The sequence below is a fragment of the Pelodiscus sinensis genome, chromosome 1 (genome assembly GCF_049634645.1).
Source record: "Pelodiscus sinensis isolate JC-2024 chromosome 1, ASM4963464v1, whole genome shotgun sequence".
In the NCBI taxonomy this organism is placed as follows: domain Eukaryota; kingdom Metazoa; phylum Chordata; order Testudines; family Trionychidae; genus Pelodiscus; species Pelodiscus sinensis.
Genome location: NC_134711.1, coordinates 137367525 through 137386662, shown reverse-complemented (window position 1 = coordinate 137386662; position 19138 = coordinate 137367525). Strand labels below are relative to the sequence as shown.

The 19138-nt window shown below is 45.6% G+C and overlaps 1 protein-coding gene across 6 annotated transcripts in view; it reads left to right on the top strand.

The window, feature by feature from the left end:
* Positions 1 to 19138, top strand: part of LOC102455908 (rap1 GTPase-activating protein 1) — a 78484-nt gene that overhangs the window by 40593 nt on the left and 18753 nt on the right. For 2 of the 6 annotated variants that reach the window (XM_075903341.1, XM_075903337.1), the window contains exons 7-15: positions 8014 to 8117; positions 8862 to 8940; positions 9487 to 9540; positions 9633 to 9716; positions 11067 to 11167; positions 11338 to 11467; positions 11725 to 11880; positions 15298 to 15369; positions 15560 to 15646. In XM_075903341.1, the coding sequence (XP_075759456.1) occupies positions 8014 to 8117; positions 8862 to 8940; positions 9487 to 9540; positions 9633 to 9716; positions 11067 to 11167; positions 11338 to 11467; positions 11725 to 11880; positions 15298 to 15369; positions 15560 to 15646 (867 nt within the window). Of the gene's footprint in view, positions 1 to 8013; positions 8118 to 8861; positions 8941 to 9486; positions 9541 to 9632; positions 9717 to 11066; positions 11168 to 11337; positions 11468 to 11724; positions 11881 to 15297; positions 15370 to 15559; positions 15647 to 15976; positions 16112 to 18891; positions 19042 to 19138 lie in introns of all 6 variants that reach the window. The other 4 variants (XM_075903301.1, XM_075903311.1, XM_075903326.1 and 1 more) reach the window with 4 other exon arrangements.

The window sequence follows — 19138 nt, the reverse complement described above, 5'->3', positions numbered from 1 at the left end:
TTGCAAGCTACTACCTTCCTGGAACTGGTCACTGAGTAAACAGTAGTAAGCCACATCCATCAGCACACAATGACTTCCAGGATCCTTGGCTCTTCCCAATTACAGGATATCAATTCAGTCTTGGTGGAAGGAGACCAGACCACTCACTGAAGACAATGGAAGCTTCCTTCACTATGGCAGGGCTGAGTTTGGCCCATCATATGGGCACAGCATTGGGACAATAGTAAGATATCCTACATCTATGAACAGAGGGCAAATGTGTGGATATTATTTGTTCTACTGGCAGCCTTTGACACCATCTGTGTGTAGAGGAAGACTGTGGACTAGCTGACAGCATCACTGCTGGGCACAAGCATGCTTTCACTTGGGAAAGTGGCAGAAACGGCAAGGAAGGAGATGTCAGTCCTTTGGTGGAATTGATGCTGCTCCTAATTGGATTGGAATGCATTAAGTGTGCAAAGCAGAGAGAGAAGCTGTTTCATAAGCACCACCAACAGCAAGCTTAAGGGGGTGCTTACCTCTTTTGCAACAAAACCCTGTTCGCCAGCCAGGTGTCAGGGGCACATTGTACTTCAAGTACTATCAAAGCATGGTGGTTGCTTCTTGCATAAGCACTAGCTAAATCAGGGTGGGTTCCTTGCCTTACAAACCTTTTAATCTGGCCCTTGCTCCATTGCCTTGCTCCGGCTCTCTGGCTAGGGAGCTGGGCTGGGGACTTGCCCAAGTCTAACCACCCATCACTCCCATGTGTTTAGGACCTGTGTGTCATGTGTTACTCTGGCTGCACAATTCAAATGCACTTCACATGTCCTCACAAGCCTGGAACATGCAAGCACATGCACTTGTTGGTTTTGGTGACTTTTCTAGCACCCAGAGGTGACTCAGTTGTGGAATTGTGAGAGGAGATTTCTGAGAGCAGGGACCTGGTGAATCTGAATGAGTTCCTGACAAATCAAAGCTAGAGAAAGGGCCCAGTTTTTCTGCAGTGTGTCCAACCTTGTAAAGGCAGTTAGGATCTTCTTTTCCTTTTCAAAAATGAACATTGAAAAAAAGAGAGAAGTGGACAGTGAGTGCTAGGCTTTCAACAAAAAATGGAATGTAAATTTGTTTTCACAAACATGCATTTGACATCTGTATGCCTGATTTGTCAGGAGAACATTGCATTGTTCAATTATTACAATGTGAATCACCATTTTTCAGTCAAACATCCTAGTTATGGCAGCAATTTAACAACTGAGGAAAGGGCAAGAAAAGCTGAAAAACTTGCCACAAACTTAAAAGCCCAGCAAAATATTTATGTGTGACAAGCTACTGTTCAGGATACCAGTAAAAAAGGCAAGTTATGTTTTGGCATTTAAAATCACTAAATAAAATAAGCCTTTTCCTATAGGGTTATTTTGAAGAATAAATGGATGATATTGATGGCATATTGTTCTCTGAATACTAAAACAAATTTAAGAACATTAGTTTGTCACTAAGAACTCACTGTATAGAAGTGATTGATGAAAATTTGGCTTCTGAGTTGAGCAAGAAAGCACAGGGCTTTGTTGTCTTCATTAGCTCTCAATAACAACACCAACATCAAGGATGCAGCACATTTATAGATTTTTGTCAGGAGAATTGATGACAAATTTGAAATCAGAGAGGAGTTTTTATCAACAGACTCAATGAAAAGCACAACTAAGGGACCGGATTTACATGAGAGGGTGTCTGGGTGTCTTGAACATCTGCAACTTCCCTGGAGTAAGCTTCCCTGGAGTAAATCCATAGATGGATCACCAGATTTAAGTGGGGAAAATGTAGGACATTTAAAAACAATTTTGCATATATCAGAATTTTGCCCTCTGAAAAAATGTCCTGGAGATCAGTCATGTTGTTTGCACAGTAGTGAAAATAGTGAACTATATAAGAGTGAGGGGACTTAATCATCAGCAATTCATTTCCCTTCTTGAAGATACTGATACCAAATACCAGCACTTAAGTTTATCATACAAATGTTCACTGACTCAATCTAGGAAAGATATTTCAGTGAGCTCAGAGATTAAATTCATATTTTTCTGGAGATGCAGAGGAAAGAAATAGGACTTTCGAGCAATTAAAAAAATAATTGTGATTAATCATGTGATTAAAAAGTTAACCATGATTAACAGTACACTTAATCATGCTGTTAAAATAATAGACTACCATTTAAATATTTTGGATGTTTTCTACATTTTCAACTATGTTTATTTCAATTACAACACACAATACAATGTGTACAGTTTTCACTTGCAGTTCACCTAATACAAATACTTTTCAATATGGTACAATACTGGTACAATCTCTTAATTATGGAAGTTGAAGTTAGAAATATAAAATTACGTATAAGATAATAATTCCATTAAAAATAAAACAATTTAAAACTTTAGAGCTTATGTCCACTCAGTCCTAATTCTTGTTAAGACAATTGCCCAGACAAACAGGTTTGGCTACAATTTGCAGGTCATAATGCTGCTTGCTTCTTGTTTACAATATCTCCTGAAAGTGACAATAGGATTTTCCTATTTGTCTATGGACAATAGGATATTTCCATGTATCTATGCTAAAGATGGGTTCTTTTCACTAACAATTCAAAGCAGTGCAGTCTGATGCATGTTGATTTTCCTCAGATGCCACCAGCAGAACATTGATTTTCCTTTTTGGTGGTTCACATTCTGTAGTTTCCACATTTGAATGTTGTTCTTTTAAGACTTCTGAAAGCATGTTCCATATCCTATCCCTTTCAGATTTTGGACAGCTCTTCAGATCCTTAAACCTTGAGTCAAGTGCTGTAGCTATTTTAGAAATCTCACATTGATACCATGTTTGTGTTTTGTCAAATCTGCTGTGAAAGTATTAAAACAAACATGCACTGGATCATCATCCAAGACTGCTATAACATGATATATATGGCAAAATGTGGGTAAAACAGAGCAGGAAACATACAATTCTCCCCCGAGTTGTTCAGTCACAAGCTGGTGTCATGCCCACTGTCATTTAGCTATGATAAATCTCTGCAAGAATTACAAGTGGAGCTCATTGAGCTACCATGTGATTCCACCTTGCAGGAAAAGTACAATTCAGAACAACTGGCTGAGTTTTTTGTCTCCTGGAGTGAAACAAAGTTCCTAAATATCTGCAAAGTGACACAGAAAATCCGAGTTTTGTTTGGCTCTACCTATGTGTACAAACAAATATTTTCCCTGCTAAATTACAACAAATCACAGCACAGATCCCAGTTAACTGATCAGCATCTCAGCTCAGTATTGCAGATTTCCACAGCAAGAATGACATCAGACATTGATGCTTTTGTAAAGAGTGGAGACCAACTGCATTTTTTCAGATTAATTGAAGAAGGAATGGAAAGGGGGTAAGTTTGATTTAATTATGGTAATACCGGAAGCTCTACATGGTGTTGCTTGGATATATAGCTCAATTTTTGTTTTTTGGAAAATAAAATGAAAATGCACATGCTTAATTTAAATCAGAGCTCCAGGATGGGGCTAAGGATGAGAGGTCCAGTACGCTGGCTGCCCCGGGGAGAGAGGACAATCCCAGCTCTCTCTCACTGCAGCAGCTTTGGCCAGGTGAGAAGTGCTTCTCCATGACTGGTGGAGGCACAGCCAGGGGAGCAGTGCATATCGGCCAGCTGGGACTGGTCCGGGTTCATCTGCCCCAGGGCTCTCCAGCCAGAGTGAGGAATGCTGCAAACTGTGCACTTTCCCCTAGCTCCCTGGCAAAGGGGAACATCCAATAACTTCCAATGAATTGGAGGTGTGGGGAGCTTCAGCCCCCTGCCCTCTCTAAAGAACACCTGGTGGGGGCTCGGGGCTGGTGAAGTCCCCACAGCCAGCCCCTTTCATCTATCTGCTGATTCTGTCTCTTTTCTGCATGGCTTTATGAAAAGCAATCCCATTCCAGGCACATCCCATTTTCCTGGCATAACCAAACCCTGACCTTGCTTTAACTTAGGATAAGAGGAAGCTGCATACTGAATGTGGTGGTCCTAGCTCTTACTATTTAGGAAAAGTTCTTGAACAGCCAGCTAACCAGCCAGACTAAAATAAATAGTATATGTTGTTATGATGGTATACTTATAATAGAAAGTAATATTTTATGTTTATTTCCACTAAAATGCATCTTTGTTAAATAAAATTTATTTGAATATATCTTCTTCAGAGTTAAATTAATTAACAACACTGCTTATTTTGAAGGTAAAATAGTTTTGAATATATGTTGATCGTTACCACAGTTAAATGGAGAAACAATGATTCAACAAAGCTAATTACAAATCGTAATGAAGACAGCAATAAATGTGAGAACTACCCAACTTTTATGTACTGCAGTACTTTGAAAGGTTTTAGATAATGTACAGTTTGTGACTATAACATAAGAACATAAGAATGGCCATACGGGGTGAGACCAAAGCTCCATCTAACCCAGAATCCTGTCTTCCGACAGTGGCCAAAGCCAGGTGCCCCCGAGGGAATGAACAGAACAGTTAATCATCAAGTGATCCATCCCCTGTTGTCAATCCCCAGCATCTGATAAAGAAAGGCTAGGGACTCCATTGCTGCCAACAGTCATTGATGGACCTATTCTTCATGAATTTATCTAGCTCTTTTTTGGTCATTATAGACTTGGACTTTACAACTAAGGATGTAAAGAGATAACCAGTTACCCAGTGAGCATCACCCTTACTGTGTGGTGTTTAGTGGTAACAAGTTAATGGGTGGCTCAGCTGGGCTGGAGTAGCCCCCTGCCCACCATGGGCTGGGGGCTGCTTCAGGCTGGCTGGGCGCACCACACCGTGCTGCAGTGGTGGGGGGCTGCACTAACAGGTGGTGGGTCTGGCCTGGCCAGAACAGCCCCTTTCCATAGCATAGAGCAGTGGGCTTGGCCTGGCCTGAGCAGCCCCTGCCCACAGTGCACCAGACTCAGCCAGGTCTGGCTAGAACAGCCTGTAGTGTGGCAGGCCCAGTCAGGCTGGAGCTGCCCCCATGTACGTTGTACTGTGGGTGCGGGCTGCTCCAGACTGGATGGGCCGGCTGCATCATCCCACAGGTGGAGAGGCACTCCACAGTTAACCTGTTAAACATAGTTGACTATGTCTACACTGCAGGCTGTTCTTGCGGAAGAATTTGAGGAGGCATCTATACTGCACACACATTCTTGCACAAGTAAATTGACAGTAAAGCATCGGAACAGAAGGCTTCTTGTGCAAGAGTTATTCTTTTCCCCATGAGGAATAAGCCCTCTTGCACAAGAGCTCTTGCGCAAGAAGGCAGTATGGATGGGCAACAGGGGTTTCTTGTGCAAGAAACGCATATGGCTAAAATGGCTGTCCGAGCTTTCTTGTGCAAGAGAGCATCCATACTGCCATGGATGCTCTTGCGCAAAAGCACATCCCTTGTGCAAAAGCACATGGCAGTGTGGACACGCTTTTGTGTAAGACCTTTTGTGCAAGAACTCTTGTGCAAAACAGTTCTTGCACAAGAAGCCTGCAGTGTAGATGTAGCCAGTGTGTAACCGGTTAACTTTTTAAATTACTGTTTACATCCCTATCCACAACATCCTCTGGCAAGTAGTTCCACAGGTTGACTCTGCATTGTGTGAATAATTCCTTTTGTTTCTTTTAAATCTTCTACCTATTAATTTCATTTGGTGACCACTAGTTCTTGTGTTAAATAACTCTGTTCACTTTCTCCACACCAGTCAATATATTATAGATCTCTGTCATATCCTCCCCTTTAGTCTCCTCTTGTCTAAACTGAAAAGTCCCAATCCTATTAACCACCCTTTACCTTGCACCTGGTGGTTTAATTCAACATTTTTATTATGCTGTTATTTTAAATCTTGTTTTAAACCAGGGTTGGTATGTCCCTGTTATCTGTAAGAAGCACGTGGGTACCAAGGTAACAAGATGGTATTAATCTGTGTCTAGTACCAATTAGTATTTTACAGGTGATGCCAAGTACTAATTACTGTTTTACACCTGTGCCTATTATCAATTAGTGTTTTACACTATTAGCCTTGTTTGTGCCAAATTCCATAAGCAGCGGCTACCTCTTACTCACAGTTTTGCTGTACTTTATATGAGCAAAGTTGAAGCCATTGTTGGCTAGTGCTTAGGCTTGTAATACAGGGGCTTATATTTTAGGCCCCATTTTACAATACCCTGTGTTTCCTGTCTTTTAATCAGTTATCAGTCCATGAAAGGACCTTCCCTCTTACCCCATGACAGCTTAAGTAAAGTAAGATCTTTGGTGAGGGACCTTGTCAAAGGCTTTCTGGAAATCTAAGTACACTATATCCATTGGATCCCCCTTGCCCATGTGCTTAATGACCCCCCCTCAAATAATTCTAGTAGATTGGTGAGGCATGATTTTCCTTTACAGAAACCATGTTGACTTTTCCCCAACAAAGTATGTTAATCTATGTGAAACCAATTTGCATACTACTGAAGTTATATTTACTAGCCTGTAATTGCCAGGATCACCTCTAGAGCTCTTATTAAAAATTAGCGTCACATTAGCTACCCCCATGTCATTTGGTGTAATTTGACACCTCAGTCTGAGACAGTTCCTCAAACATGAGCAAAATTGCATGGTAAAATCAACAGCCTACTAATGTAATTTTCTAACAGTGTATTGTTCAACAGAATCATTTAATAGCCTAATCATTTAATAATGTTGACTTTGAAACAAACATGTATTGTCCTTGTTTGAACATACATTGTTAATTTTGTGATCATTCATGGCTTGCCATATAATTTCAATATCCAGATGTTGCCTTTAGTCCAAGAAGTTTGCTCACCTCTGGGATAAATGTCTGTGACTATAAATCTGGTAGCAGATCACTAAGACACCAAGGCTGGATTAAGAAAGGGGGTTTAGAAGCTGTAGCCCAGGGCCCCAGGCTGAGAGAGGCCTCAGAAAAAGATATCCAGGCCACCAGAAGTGCAGATCTTTTTGTCAAGCCCTCTTAGTTGCAGCCACTGTAGCCCCTGCATTTCAGCTGTGCCTGGCAGAGTGCAGGACATGGCTCCATGTACTGCTGTTCCCCACCCTACAGCTGGGCTGGAGCTGCAAGCACCAGGAAGCTCCACCCATGGACTTCCCTCCCCTATAGGCTCTGTCCTGTGGCTCCCATTGACCAGGAATCATAGCCAATGGGAGTTGCGGAGGGAGGTGCCTGCAGGGGTGTGTAAGGCAGAGTGCAGAGCCACCTGCCTGCTCCACTCCCTGGGGCCTCCACCACCAAAGGGGAGCTGCCACAACTCCAGGTAAGCACCCTGTCCTCCAGCCCCTTGCCCCAGCCTTGAGACCCCTAACTTCTGCATAGACCTGAGCCCCCTCCTGTACTCCGATTCCTGCCCAGATCCCACTCCTTACCTCCTTCTTAGCCCTGAGCCCCTGCCACACCCTAACTCCCTCATCCCCACCCTAACATCCTGCCATAAGCCCATTCCCACACTCCCAAGCCCTTGGCCCCAACCTGGAGCCCACTCATCACCCAACCCCCTTATCTCCGGGCCCCACCCTCACTCCCTCCTGCACGGAACTCCCTGGCTCAACCCTCCTGCACTCTGATCCCCTCCTTTTTGGCCCATCCCAGAGCTTCCAGGGTCTCTCAAAATCTAATAGCACCAGGTCTTCAGAAAAGCTAAGAGCTTGAAGCTTATAAGGGAGTTACTCCTTCAGCTTTAAATGATAGAGGCTTCTGCATTTGGTGCTGTGCAGCACAGGTTCAGTCCTCACCCGGGCCTGGGGTGGAGGAGGAAGATAAAGGGAGGGATGCTACAACTCCTGGAGAGCTCTATCTTGTTCAGAGCTGAGCCAGAGCAACATATGAGCATGAGATGTTAAGGATAATGGGACAGGCACCCAATGGTGAAAGGGTGTCTACTCAAGGGCCATGGGAGATTGGCAGTATCCTCGGTACTATCTGGTGGGTACCGTGAGGGAGTGAGCTTCTCTGACTTTCTATTTCTAGGAGCATCAGAACTTTTACTCCAATGACACAACCTTGGGCTACCTGATCCTTTCTGTGAAGTATGAGCAGACTGAGAGGCAGGACAACCTGTACCTGCTGCTGAGGTAACAGCATCCAGCATGGAAACGCATGTACCATGCTCTGTCTCCCACCTCACCAGGGCATCTTTCTGTGGCATAGATGTGGGTCTGGCTTTTGTGATCTAATGTTGTTGTTTCAGGGATGGTTACAGGGAACCCCATGACTTGGGAAACCCCTTTTTCATTCTCACTAATTTTTGAATGTTCATCTGTTTCTACTCACAGCTTCTCTCAGCTATGACCCTCAGGGAGCTTATATAAAACAGAAATCTTATGTAAAACAGGGGATCTAAAAGCCCTGAGAGCTGTACCATGGAATGTTTGCATTGAGCACAGACACAGGGATGTGCTGGTGTATGGTTGGAAGAGAGCCCGGTTCTGTGCAATACCCCTTCCTCATGAGGCTCCGACATGCCATTGGCAGGCCAGCCAAAGCCAGATGGAGCCTGACCTGTATGAGGATGACCTCAAGGATGGAATTAGTTTTGTGTATGGGAGTAATGGGTCTGAGTCCCATTGTTGATGAAGCAACACTTGGATTTCTTTGCAATATACTTAATTGTTATTGAAGCATCAGGTACATAGCCGTCAGGTCAGCACAGGCACAAACCTTTTGGGAGCTAACCCTTTAATTGTTGGACCAGAATATTATGCAAAGCACAATATTCCCTCTATAAGAAGAGATGTGAAGGTACAGCAGGCGTCACATTAAGCAACCAGAGATGTTTGCATGTCCTTTTGGCACTTGCTTTTTTTGGTTTGTGGCAGGACTCGAACTGGTACCAAACACGACCTGATCCCCATTTCCTGCTTGAATGAGTTCCCCAATGCAGTCCAGATGGCAAAGGTGAGGCCCTGAGTACATTTCCTTTCACAGACTCATGGTATGTCTGTTGTGCAATCAGAGGTGTGATATAGCATATGTAGACGTGCCCAAGCAGGCTTTGATCTAATTAGATTGGATAACAATAACAGTGAAGCCACAGGCTATCCAAGCGCACCTGGGACCGACATATTTGAGCAACTAACCTGTGCTTCCACAACTTCATTGCTGTTCTGTGACCACAGACAACAGCTAGTTTGGGTCTAAACAGTTTGCAGCCACACTTCAGAGTGCAGTGTCGACATATCTTTGTCTGTCTCTGCTTAACTTTCACACATCAGCTTCCGCTTTCACTTCTCTCTCACCTGTCTTTTCCTTTCCTCTGGTCTCGTGGCCCTTTCTTGTCTATCTTTTCTCCTCACTTTGCCTTGGATTTTTTTACCCAGGAACTCTTATCAGGTATTGCTTTATCATCGATCTGCCCTCCTGCCTTCAGCAGGCAAGGGAGTCACAGCTCCCAACAGTGGCAGTGCTGATAAGGCCCAATTTTCCTTCCCTTTCTCTCGGCAGCTGCTGTGTGAGGATGTGAATGTTGACCGATTCTTCCCTGTCCTCTATCCCAAGGTATGTTTACAGTAGCTTCCTACCCACCTGTCACTCTGATGGCAGTGGCTGCTGGAGGGATGTTACTGAGACTATGCTTTCCCCCCTCCCAGGCTTCCCAGCTCATTGTTGCATTTGATGAACATGTCATAAGCAATAACTTCAAATTTGGGGTCATCTACCAGAAAGCCGGGCAGGTGAGCTCTCTGCACCCCCACCCAAGCACCCTTGGGTCCAAATATGCCAGGTCACATTTTTCAATCCCAACTCTATAGCCAAGAACTTAAAAAACAACTAATTGTCTAGCAGCATCCTAAAGACTAACAAAACATGTAGAAGGTCTTTTAATGTGCTGCTAGACTTTCGTTGTTTTTTAAGTTTTTCCAGTTACAGATTAACTCAGAATCTATAGCCAAGGTTAAACCAACCTGGGGCCAAGGATTTTTAAAATTCCCTGACACTTTGAGTTTTGAAGGCTTTCTCCCCATGTCCCTCTGTCAGTGCCCTCTTCTGGATCCAAGGGTTAATTCTCTGCAATTTCTGTCCTAGGGGATTCCAGTTTCTCTTTGCTGTTGATAAGACTGGGTATGTCTACACTACCCCCCTAGTTCGAACTAGCGGGGTAATGTATGCATACCGAACTTGCTAATGAAGCCCGGGATTTGAATTTCCCGGGCTTCATTAGCATAAAGCCGGCGCCGCCATTTTTAAAAGCCGGCTAGTGCGAACCCCGTGCCGCGCGGCACGGACTAGATAGTTCGGATTAGGCTTCCTAATGGAACGAGGCGTACAGATAGTTCGGATTAGGAAGCCTAATCCGAACTATCTAGTCCGTGCCGCGCGGCACGGGGTTCGCACTAGCCGGCTTTTAAAAATGGCGGCGCCGGCTTTATGCTAATGAAGCCCGGGAAATTCAAATCCCGGGCTTCATTAGCAAGTTTGGTATGCATACATTACCCCCCTAGTTCAAACTAGGGGGGTAGTGTAGACATACCCCCACAGTCCCAACCTAGTAAGAACAGCTCCTAGCGGTGCCACACGCTAGCCCCATCGATGATTTTCTTTCCTAATGTCTACTCTCCTTGCTGCAACATCACTGCACCCCACCTGAGAGACTCTGCCTCCTCCAGGCATTGGCCTTCTCTTTCACATTGGTTCTGGGGATCACCTTGGTGCTGTGAATGCACCATGATCTTCTTCCTTTCAGATCCAAGGAAGCATTTCCATCTCCTGCTTTCTGAGACCTAGGGACTTCTCTCCCTCCTGCATTGACCCCCGACTGACATCAGCCACATTCTCCATATTCTCAGTGCTTGGATGACAGGCCCTGTTTTATTTCAAAGAAAAGGAGATAGTTTTCCATGATATACGGGGGGATAGATCTCTGGATACCACTGTGGTTGAAGGATGTAGACTCTGTGTGTGAGAAGGGAAGTGAGCCTTCCCAAGATCAGTTTTTCTCTTTCCCTCTTGTCCAAACCCCCAGAGAGGTGGGAGTGTATGGTGAATAATTCTCTCTACTTATCATCTCTCCTCTCCTCTTCCAGACCACAGAGGAAGAAGTCTTCAGTAACACTGAGGAGAGTCTGGGCTTCCTAGAGTTCCTGGATTTCCTTGGAGACAGGATCCAGCTGCAGGATTTCCGGGGGTGAGTAGGGGAGCGTGATCCATGGGTGAGCATGGGCATGATCAGTCAGCAGAGCCCTGGGAATGCATTGATTTGAGGGGGGTGCCCTTCAGCCTCTTCAACCTTTTGACATACAAGCTAGCATTACTGGTGTCTGCTTCCTTCCCCCTACCACATGGGACCAATGCCAGGTTCCGAGGAGGCTTGGATGTCACCAGGGGTCAAACTGGCACTGAATCGGTCTATACCAATTTCCGGGGCAAGGAGATCATGTTCCATGTGTCTACGAAGCTGCCATTCACAGAGGGAGATGCCCAGCAGGTACCATAAAGGGAGGCAGCAAATGATTTCGGAGGATGGGAGCGAGAACTGGTGGATGGGGCTGGGGACTAAGTGGGTGTTGGGGCAGGCCGTGGTAAGGGGTGGGGGTGGGTTAGGGTAGGATTGGGTTTCCAGCCAGGGGCGTATGATGTTCAGGTGTTAGCTGGGGGTATGGATTGAGAGTGCTGGATGGATTGGTGGCTGGGGAAGGATTCTCCCCTCTTACTGGTTTCTTTCATCTCACTTGCTCTTTCTAGCTGCAGCGGAAGCGTCACATTGGGAACGACATTGTGGCCATTGTCTTCCAGGATGAAAACACTCCCTTTGTCCCTGACATGATAGCATCTAATTTCCTACATGCCTATGTGGTGGTGCAGCTCGCTCATGGTGCCATGGGGGAGACCCTCTATAAGGTAAACACATCCAGTGGGCCTCTGTTTGGTTGGGGTTCCCCTTTCTGGTGGTTAGTTCCAAACTTCTGCCTCTTGCCTGGAGTGCAGATTCTTCCAGCCTTTGAGGAGGCAGGGATTTACCTAAACATCATTCTACCTGCTTTGTAAGTAACAGTCGCCACTATGAGCATGCACACAATCATAAACCCACATCAGATTCCCTGGCTGAGGAGCTGGACAGGGCCAGATTTCCAATGAGGCACAGTGGGCATATGCCCTAGCATTCTGAGTTTGCCCTTTATGCGATGTTCTAGCCCAGTTCTAGCTGGGTTTCTTTTAGCAGTTGTGAGTTGTATTTTGGGCTATTTTGTTACCCTCCTGCCATGGGCCACATTGTTCAGGAATTCTTGGGAGGGAGGGAGACTCCTCATGAGGTGCCCCACACCCTGCTCATCTCATGACGTGTCCTCTCCCCTTAGGTGATGTTTGTAGCATGCAGAGAATTCTTGTCAGAGGGAGACAGAATTTTTTTTTCTGCAGAAAATGTGCTGAATTTTTGCCTTTCACTCATCAGAGGCTGCTATGGTGCCAGAACAGCCTTTGATGGGTGAAGCCGACTGGTCTGGTGGGCAGCGGCAAACACCTAGCAGGCAGGTGGTGGATGCATTTTTCCTCAAGGAAAGTTACAGTAGCCTTCTTGGAGCCAGGTTCAGATGCGGAGCAAGCCACACAAGCTGGCTGGGAGGCAACAGGGCCACATGGGGATGTGGGAGAGAGGGCTCCAGGCAGGTCCATGTGGTAGGTGACCAAGTATCTGGTTTTTGACCGGAACGCTCTGTTGAAAAAGGATCCTGGCGGCTGCAGTCAGCACTGCTGACCAAGCTGTTAACTGTTCAGTTGGCCGCACTGTGCAGTGAGGCTGGCAGGCTCCTTGCTAGCTGCTTTGCCATATGCTCCCGGGAAGCAGCCATCATGACCTCCCTCTGGCTCCTATGTGTAGGGACAGCCAGGGAGCTCCACACACTGCCCCTGCTCCAAGCAATGCCCCATTGTCCAGGAACCATGGCCAATAGGAGTAGAGGGGGCAGTGTCTGAAAAAAGAGCTACCTGTCCAGACCTCTGTCTAGGAGCGGGAGCCAGACCAGGGATGTGCCACTGCTTCTGGGAGCTGCTTGAGGTAAGCACTGCCCAGAGCCTGTATCCCTGGGCCCCCCATGCCGCAGCTTCCTATCCCCCTCTCACCTGGCGAACTCCTCGATCTCAGCCCGGAGCTCCCTCTGCACCTCAAACCTCTCATCTCCAGCCTCACCTCAGAACCCATACCCAAAGCCAGAGCCCTTCCCCCCTCCCGCACCACAGCCCTATGAGTAGGCCTGGTAAAAATAAGCGAATATGTGAGAGGCAGTGACACAAGGAGGGGGGATGGAGTGAGCAGGGGTAGGGCATTGGCAAAGGGGGGGAATGGGCATGTGTTATGCTTATAAGAAGCACACGGGATCTTTTTCAGGGGAAAAGACAATACGCTGCTTTTCTTGAGAATGCAGTAGAGAAGCAGTTAGCATCTGCTTTATAAAGACAAACACACACACACACACCTAGGCTAGGACAAGGGAGATCAGGCACTGAAGGGTGTGCCTCGCCTGTAGCACTCCTTTCTGGCCAAGCATGGCTCAGGAGGATGGGATCTTTCTCCTCTTGGATTCCTTAAAGCTCCACACAGGCTTTTCTCTTCCAGAAATATCCTGGTTTATTTTCATAAACTGTTCCCATCAAAATAAAGTCATCAGAGTCCAAATCTCTCCTTTAAACCAGATATAGAGCTTTAGCCAGCTTCTCCTCCCATTGGCTTTTCTCTCCAGTCTGTCGTTTTACCCTCAGGCTTACAGAATTCAGCAATCAGACCTCCCCCTCCTGGTTTTTCCCTTGTTCCAGGGGAGAGTCAGAATATAGGGCGTATCTAGACTACACTAGACTTTTGAAAGAGGATATGCATATTCCATGGGAATTTGCATATCTTCTTTCGAGCTCACTTTCAAAAGCTGCACTTTCAAAAGTGAAAGTAATTAAGATGCAGTTTTGTCGGTGAACCCTCTCATTTTTCGAAAAGCCACTTTTCCTTAAAAAATGAAGTTTACGCGGCTTGTTGACAAAAAGGAGGGTTTGCTGACAAAACCGCATCTTAATTACTTTCAATTTCGAAAGTGAGCTTGAAAGAAGATATGCAAATTCCTGCAGAATTTGCATATCCTCTTTTGAAAGTCTAGCGTAGTCTAAATACGCCCATACAATCTTCTTCCCACAGAGTGTCCTGATTAGCTGGGAGAGAGAGGTGCTAGTCCCTGATTTTTAGAGAAACTAAGAGTCTGTGCCCTGCTCACTACACTCACCAACCCCCCTCTCTTTGGCTGCTTTTGTGGCCAGAGCACGTGATGATGTCATTCTGTCACCTGACAGGAAAAACTCTTTATATATATAGAGAGAGAAACAATAGCCTGGATTTTCCCCAGGATCCTTTTTCCCAACACCAAAGTTTGCCTTCTGTAGGTCTTCACTCTAAAGAGTCCCAGGAGTTAAGGGACATGCAAAAGAATAGGTGTTGACTGACACTAATCCAGAGTCCTTAAGGAGACAGACACCCTGCTATGTCTGTTTGTAATTCCTGCTTTGCCACAGATTTCCTTTGAGATCTTGGCTGAGTCACTACTGAATGTATCTCCTTCAGTTCTCCATCTGTATAATGAGAATAAGAGTAATATTTCAGGGAGGCATTAATGATAATAAGGTACTTAGCTATGGTAAAGAAGTTCATATATGTGTGTATGTGTATGTAAGAAATGTTACAAACTGGGTATATATATTACAGTAGAACTCTTATGTTAGTAACGAATAGGGAACTGAACATCTCGGTATTGCAGCATTTATAGTGCTTATATTGCAGTGTGGTGCACTGCATCACTTTCTTTTTGTCCTTCAAACCACACTAAAATGACATTTAGCACAGTGAATGTGAAAGGAAATTGACTTGTGCTTCATCAACATCATTTTTGTTAAATAATACTATTCCCCCGCTGTGAGGGAAAATGGTTTGGATAAGTGGTTGTTCAGAAGACAGGTGTTCATAAAACTGAGGTTCTTTTGTGGCATAATAATATATTATTTAGATATACACTTGGGATTTAGCTGACCTAGTACTGTCTGCAGACTGCTTTACAGACTACATGCTGTGGAGAAGTATTGCCTTTTTGGTTTGTTTGAAATATATTTACCCTTAATTAAATTGGGTGCCCCGTAGTTTTGTATTATGGGACTGATTCACTCACTTGATGTTTTCAGGTTCCATGCCTTCTGTTTCCACTCTTATATAAGCTCATCAGTACGAGATGATGTGATTTTGGCTTTTATTATACTGTTGAAGAGGTTTCTTCTGCATTGTTTCAGGTTTCAGTAACAGCTCGAGATGACGTGCCCTTCTTTGGACCCCCTTTACCAAATCCAGCCATATTTAAAAAGGTTTGTGTCTTTGAGGCAAGTTATGCAGGGATCAGGAATATGGTCTATATACCCCTTCACTTCTCAGTTGCTGTTTCCAATATGGTTGGGAATGGATGGGGCTGGCTAACCCTGGGGGAGTAAGGAAATGTATATCTAGAGCCTTTCCTTATGATATCCATTCCAATCTAGACTTCCTCTTTTCCCACAGGGTCCAGTATTTCGTGAATTCCTCTTGGCTAAGCTAATCAATGCTGAGTACAGCTCCTACCGGGCTGAAAAGTTTGCCAAACTAGAGGTGAGTCTGTGTATGTGAGTGTTCGCAGTAATATTTAGTAAATGCAAAAACCGATGTTAATGCTGTGCAATTAAAGATGAAGAATTTCCTTAGGAAATTCACGTCCCTTAAAAATAAAATTAAATAAAATTAAATGTTATCTCAGCCATGTGGTGCTTCTTGTATGTTTTGCTATGTGTATATATAGAGAGAGAAACAGTTGAGGGAAGTATCAGTTATATCTGCAACATAGGAGTCTCCACTTTCTCTTCCTCTCTCTTAGTGCTCTGTCCTTCCTTTTTGCTGTTGTTGTGTTCTGTCCCTTCTCTCCCACTCTTTGCTCTGGTGCAGGAGCGAACCCGCAGTGCCCTCCTGGAGAGCCTTTTTGAGGAGCTGCAGCTTCGTAGCCGTAGCATGATGGGCCTGGCCTCTGGGGACGATGACAAGATGGAGAATGGGGGTGGTGGCTTCTTTGAAAATTTCAAGGTGAGAGATCAAGGCCTGCTGCAGACTCTTAAACTGACCCTTTTTGCAGAGCTGCTGCCTCCCACCTCAGTGCCAGTTCAGGGTGCATCAGCCCTGTTGGGCACTTGTGTTTGGGGTAGGAGGGAGGAGGGCAAAAAGTGGCTCCTTCTCAATGGCCATATTTTGCATTGTGCTTTTATATACTTCACAATGAAAAATGCAGCTTCTCCTTCTCCACTCAAGGGAGATGCAGCTTGGCACAGTACAGCATCCCCCGTGCTGTTCCTAATAGGAGGACTCTGGGTGGAATAAAATGAAGAGCTACGCCTGCTGGCCCTGGCTGGCATTTCGGAGGAGGGAGGAGCCAGTCTCCTGGGGCTCGTCTACACTGGCCCCTTTTCCGAAAGGGGCATGCTAATTTCACAGGTTGTAATAGGGAAATCCGCGGGGGATTTAAATATCCCCCGCGGCATTTAAATAAAAATGTCCACCGCTTTTTTCCGGCTTTTAGAAAAGCCGGAAAAGAACGTCTTCACTGGCCCCGATCCTCCGGAAAAAAGCCCTTTTCCGGAGGATCTCTTATTCCTACTTTGAAGTAGGAATAAGAGATCCTTTGAAGTAGGAATAAGAGATCCTCCGGAAAAGGGCGCTTTTTCCGGAGGATCGGGGCCAGTGTAGACGTTCTTTTCCAGCTTTTCTAAAAGCCGGAAAAAAGCGGCAGACATTTTTATTTAAATGCCACGGGGGATATTTAAATCCCCCGCGGATTTCCCTATTACGACCTGTAAAATTAGCATGCCCCTTTCGGAAAAGGGGCCAGTGTAGACGTAGCCCTGATGTATAGAAAAGAGATCAGGAGCATGCAGTATGAATGGGTCAGAGGAGCAGAGCTGTCTGACCCCTCAGCAGCACATCTGCTCCAGCCTGGCTCCAGGACAGCTGCAGCAGCTAGAAGGGCCCCATCTGATAACTGTTTCTAAAATGATGGTTTCTGTAGTAGACAGACACTTTGGGATATTGAGGTACATCTTTTTTCCCCTCTAAAAGCAAGCGCCCAATTTTGCATGATGTGGTGATGTCCATGGCCAGTCTCCAGGAGCACAGGGTCAGGGAGGTGTGATGGAGGGAATGCATATTCCCATGATACTCAGACCTCCATAGTTCAGAAGCCAAATTAGCAATCAGCATTACCCAAAAGAGCCACAATAGTGCGACTTCATTTTTTTATTTACTGAGTATCTATAGTCACTCCCCCGAATATTCTACCATTGATTAATAACATAATAAAAGCGTTGTGATTGGTTAATAACATAGCTTGATTAATAATTAAATCCCAGTATTTTAATACCATGCACTGCAAAGAGCTGCGGGAGACACATTGAAGCTCCTGAGCCTCAGTCTGAGCATCACTGGCCTACAGGCCTACTCAAAATGGAGAGAATGAGTGTGCTGATTCTCATTGTATGGCCTGCTGTTCTCTTCCTTTTTTTCTTGCACTATGTGTGGTACCTGCCTAGTGGGACAGACAGCCATGTCACAGGTACCAGCACCTCACGGCACTGTCAGTCCTCTGGTTGGCAGCCCTCACCGGAGTTGCTGGGGATATCCTGGGCCAATTCCCCACTCATCTGTAGAGGTGGTTGGTGCAGGTCAGGGTTGAGCTCCATTGGCAGGAGGGAGGGGGGAGTGAGTAGCTTACTATGTCACTGCCCTTACAGCATCTGTTCTGTGTTTAAAATAGAAAGTTTCAGAGTCTGTCCAGCACCTTTCAGTATATACCCCAAAATCTACTTTGGGCCTCTGGCAGCTGCTGCACATCACTGTCTTGAACCTTAACCTTTTCTAAAGGGCTGGGGAAGAGGGAGGCCATCTTGGAAAGGCTTTTTTCACAGTATCCTGGTTTTGGTGGGGCAGTTTCTCTCCCATGACCATTGCCTGTCTGGGACTGAGACCTCAAGCCTTACATGGGGATTTGGTCCCTTCTCTTGCATTGGGTATGTGAGGGAAGGTTGGCTTTTTGGGAAATGTGTAGTGTTGGTGGGAAAACTCTTTATCCATCTGCAGGAGGAGGGGGGAGACTGAAAGCAGAGAGAACAATCCTTCACTGACCCTTGGACACATAAACAAGATCATAGAAGATGAGGCTGGGAAGAGACCTCAGGAGGTCATCTAGTCCAATCCCCTGCTTAAAGCAAGACTAGCCTCAGCTAAATCATCCCAGCCAGGGTTTTGTCAAGCCAGGATTTAAAAACCTCTGAGAAAGGAAATTCCACCTCCTCCCTAGGGAACCCATCCCAGTGCTTCAACACCATCCTAGAGAAATAGTTTTTCCTAATATCCAACCTAGACCTCCCCCACTGTAACTTGAGACCATTGCTCCTCATTCTGCCATCTGTCACTGCTGTGAACAGCCTCTCTCCATCCTCTTTGGAACCTCCCTTCAGGTAGCTGAAGGCTGCTGCTATCAAATCCCTCCTCACTCTTCTCTTCTGCAGACTAAATAAACCCAGTTACCTAAGCCTCTCCTTTTAAATCATGCATTCCAGCCCCCTCATCATTTTCATTGCCCTCCACGGGACTCACTCCGATTTGTTGTCATCCTTTGGCATAGGAACAAATAGGCCTTTTCTATGATTAGTTTTTGGGTTGCTGTGCTGTAATGGGGAGGGAGGATATCTCTGGTACTGGTGTCTGTCCCCCCACTTCTACTTCCTTCTGTGGTGCTCTTCACATTGTCCTTATGTGTGTCTGTGTGTGTGTCTGTGTCTCTTTGTCTGTCTCCCTGTCTCCCTTCTGTCCAGCGGGTGATCCGAGGCCGCAGCCAGAGCCTGGATACCATGGGGATAGCCATGAAGAAACAACAGCAGCCGGCAACCCCGCCCAGCCGCCCGGCTACTGCCGGCCTTGCCCTTAACCAGAGTGTCGCCGAGGGCACCAAGGCTATTGCTGCGGTAAGGTACCAGGAGGGAGTGCCTTTGGGAGGGACCCTGCCTATCTTTCATCCTCCATGATCCACCCACACATTTTGTCCCTGTATCTCTATTAGTT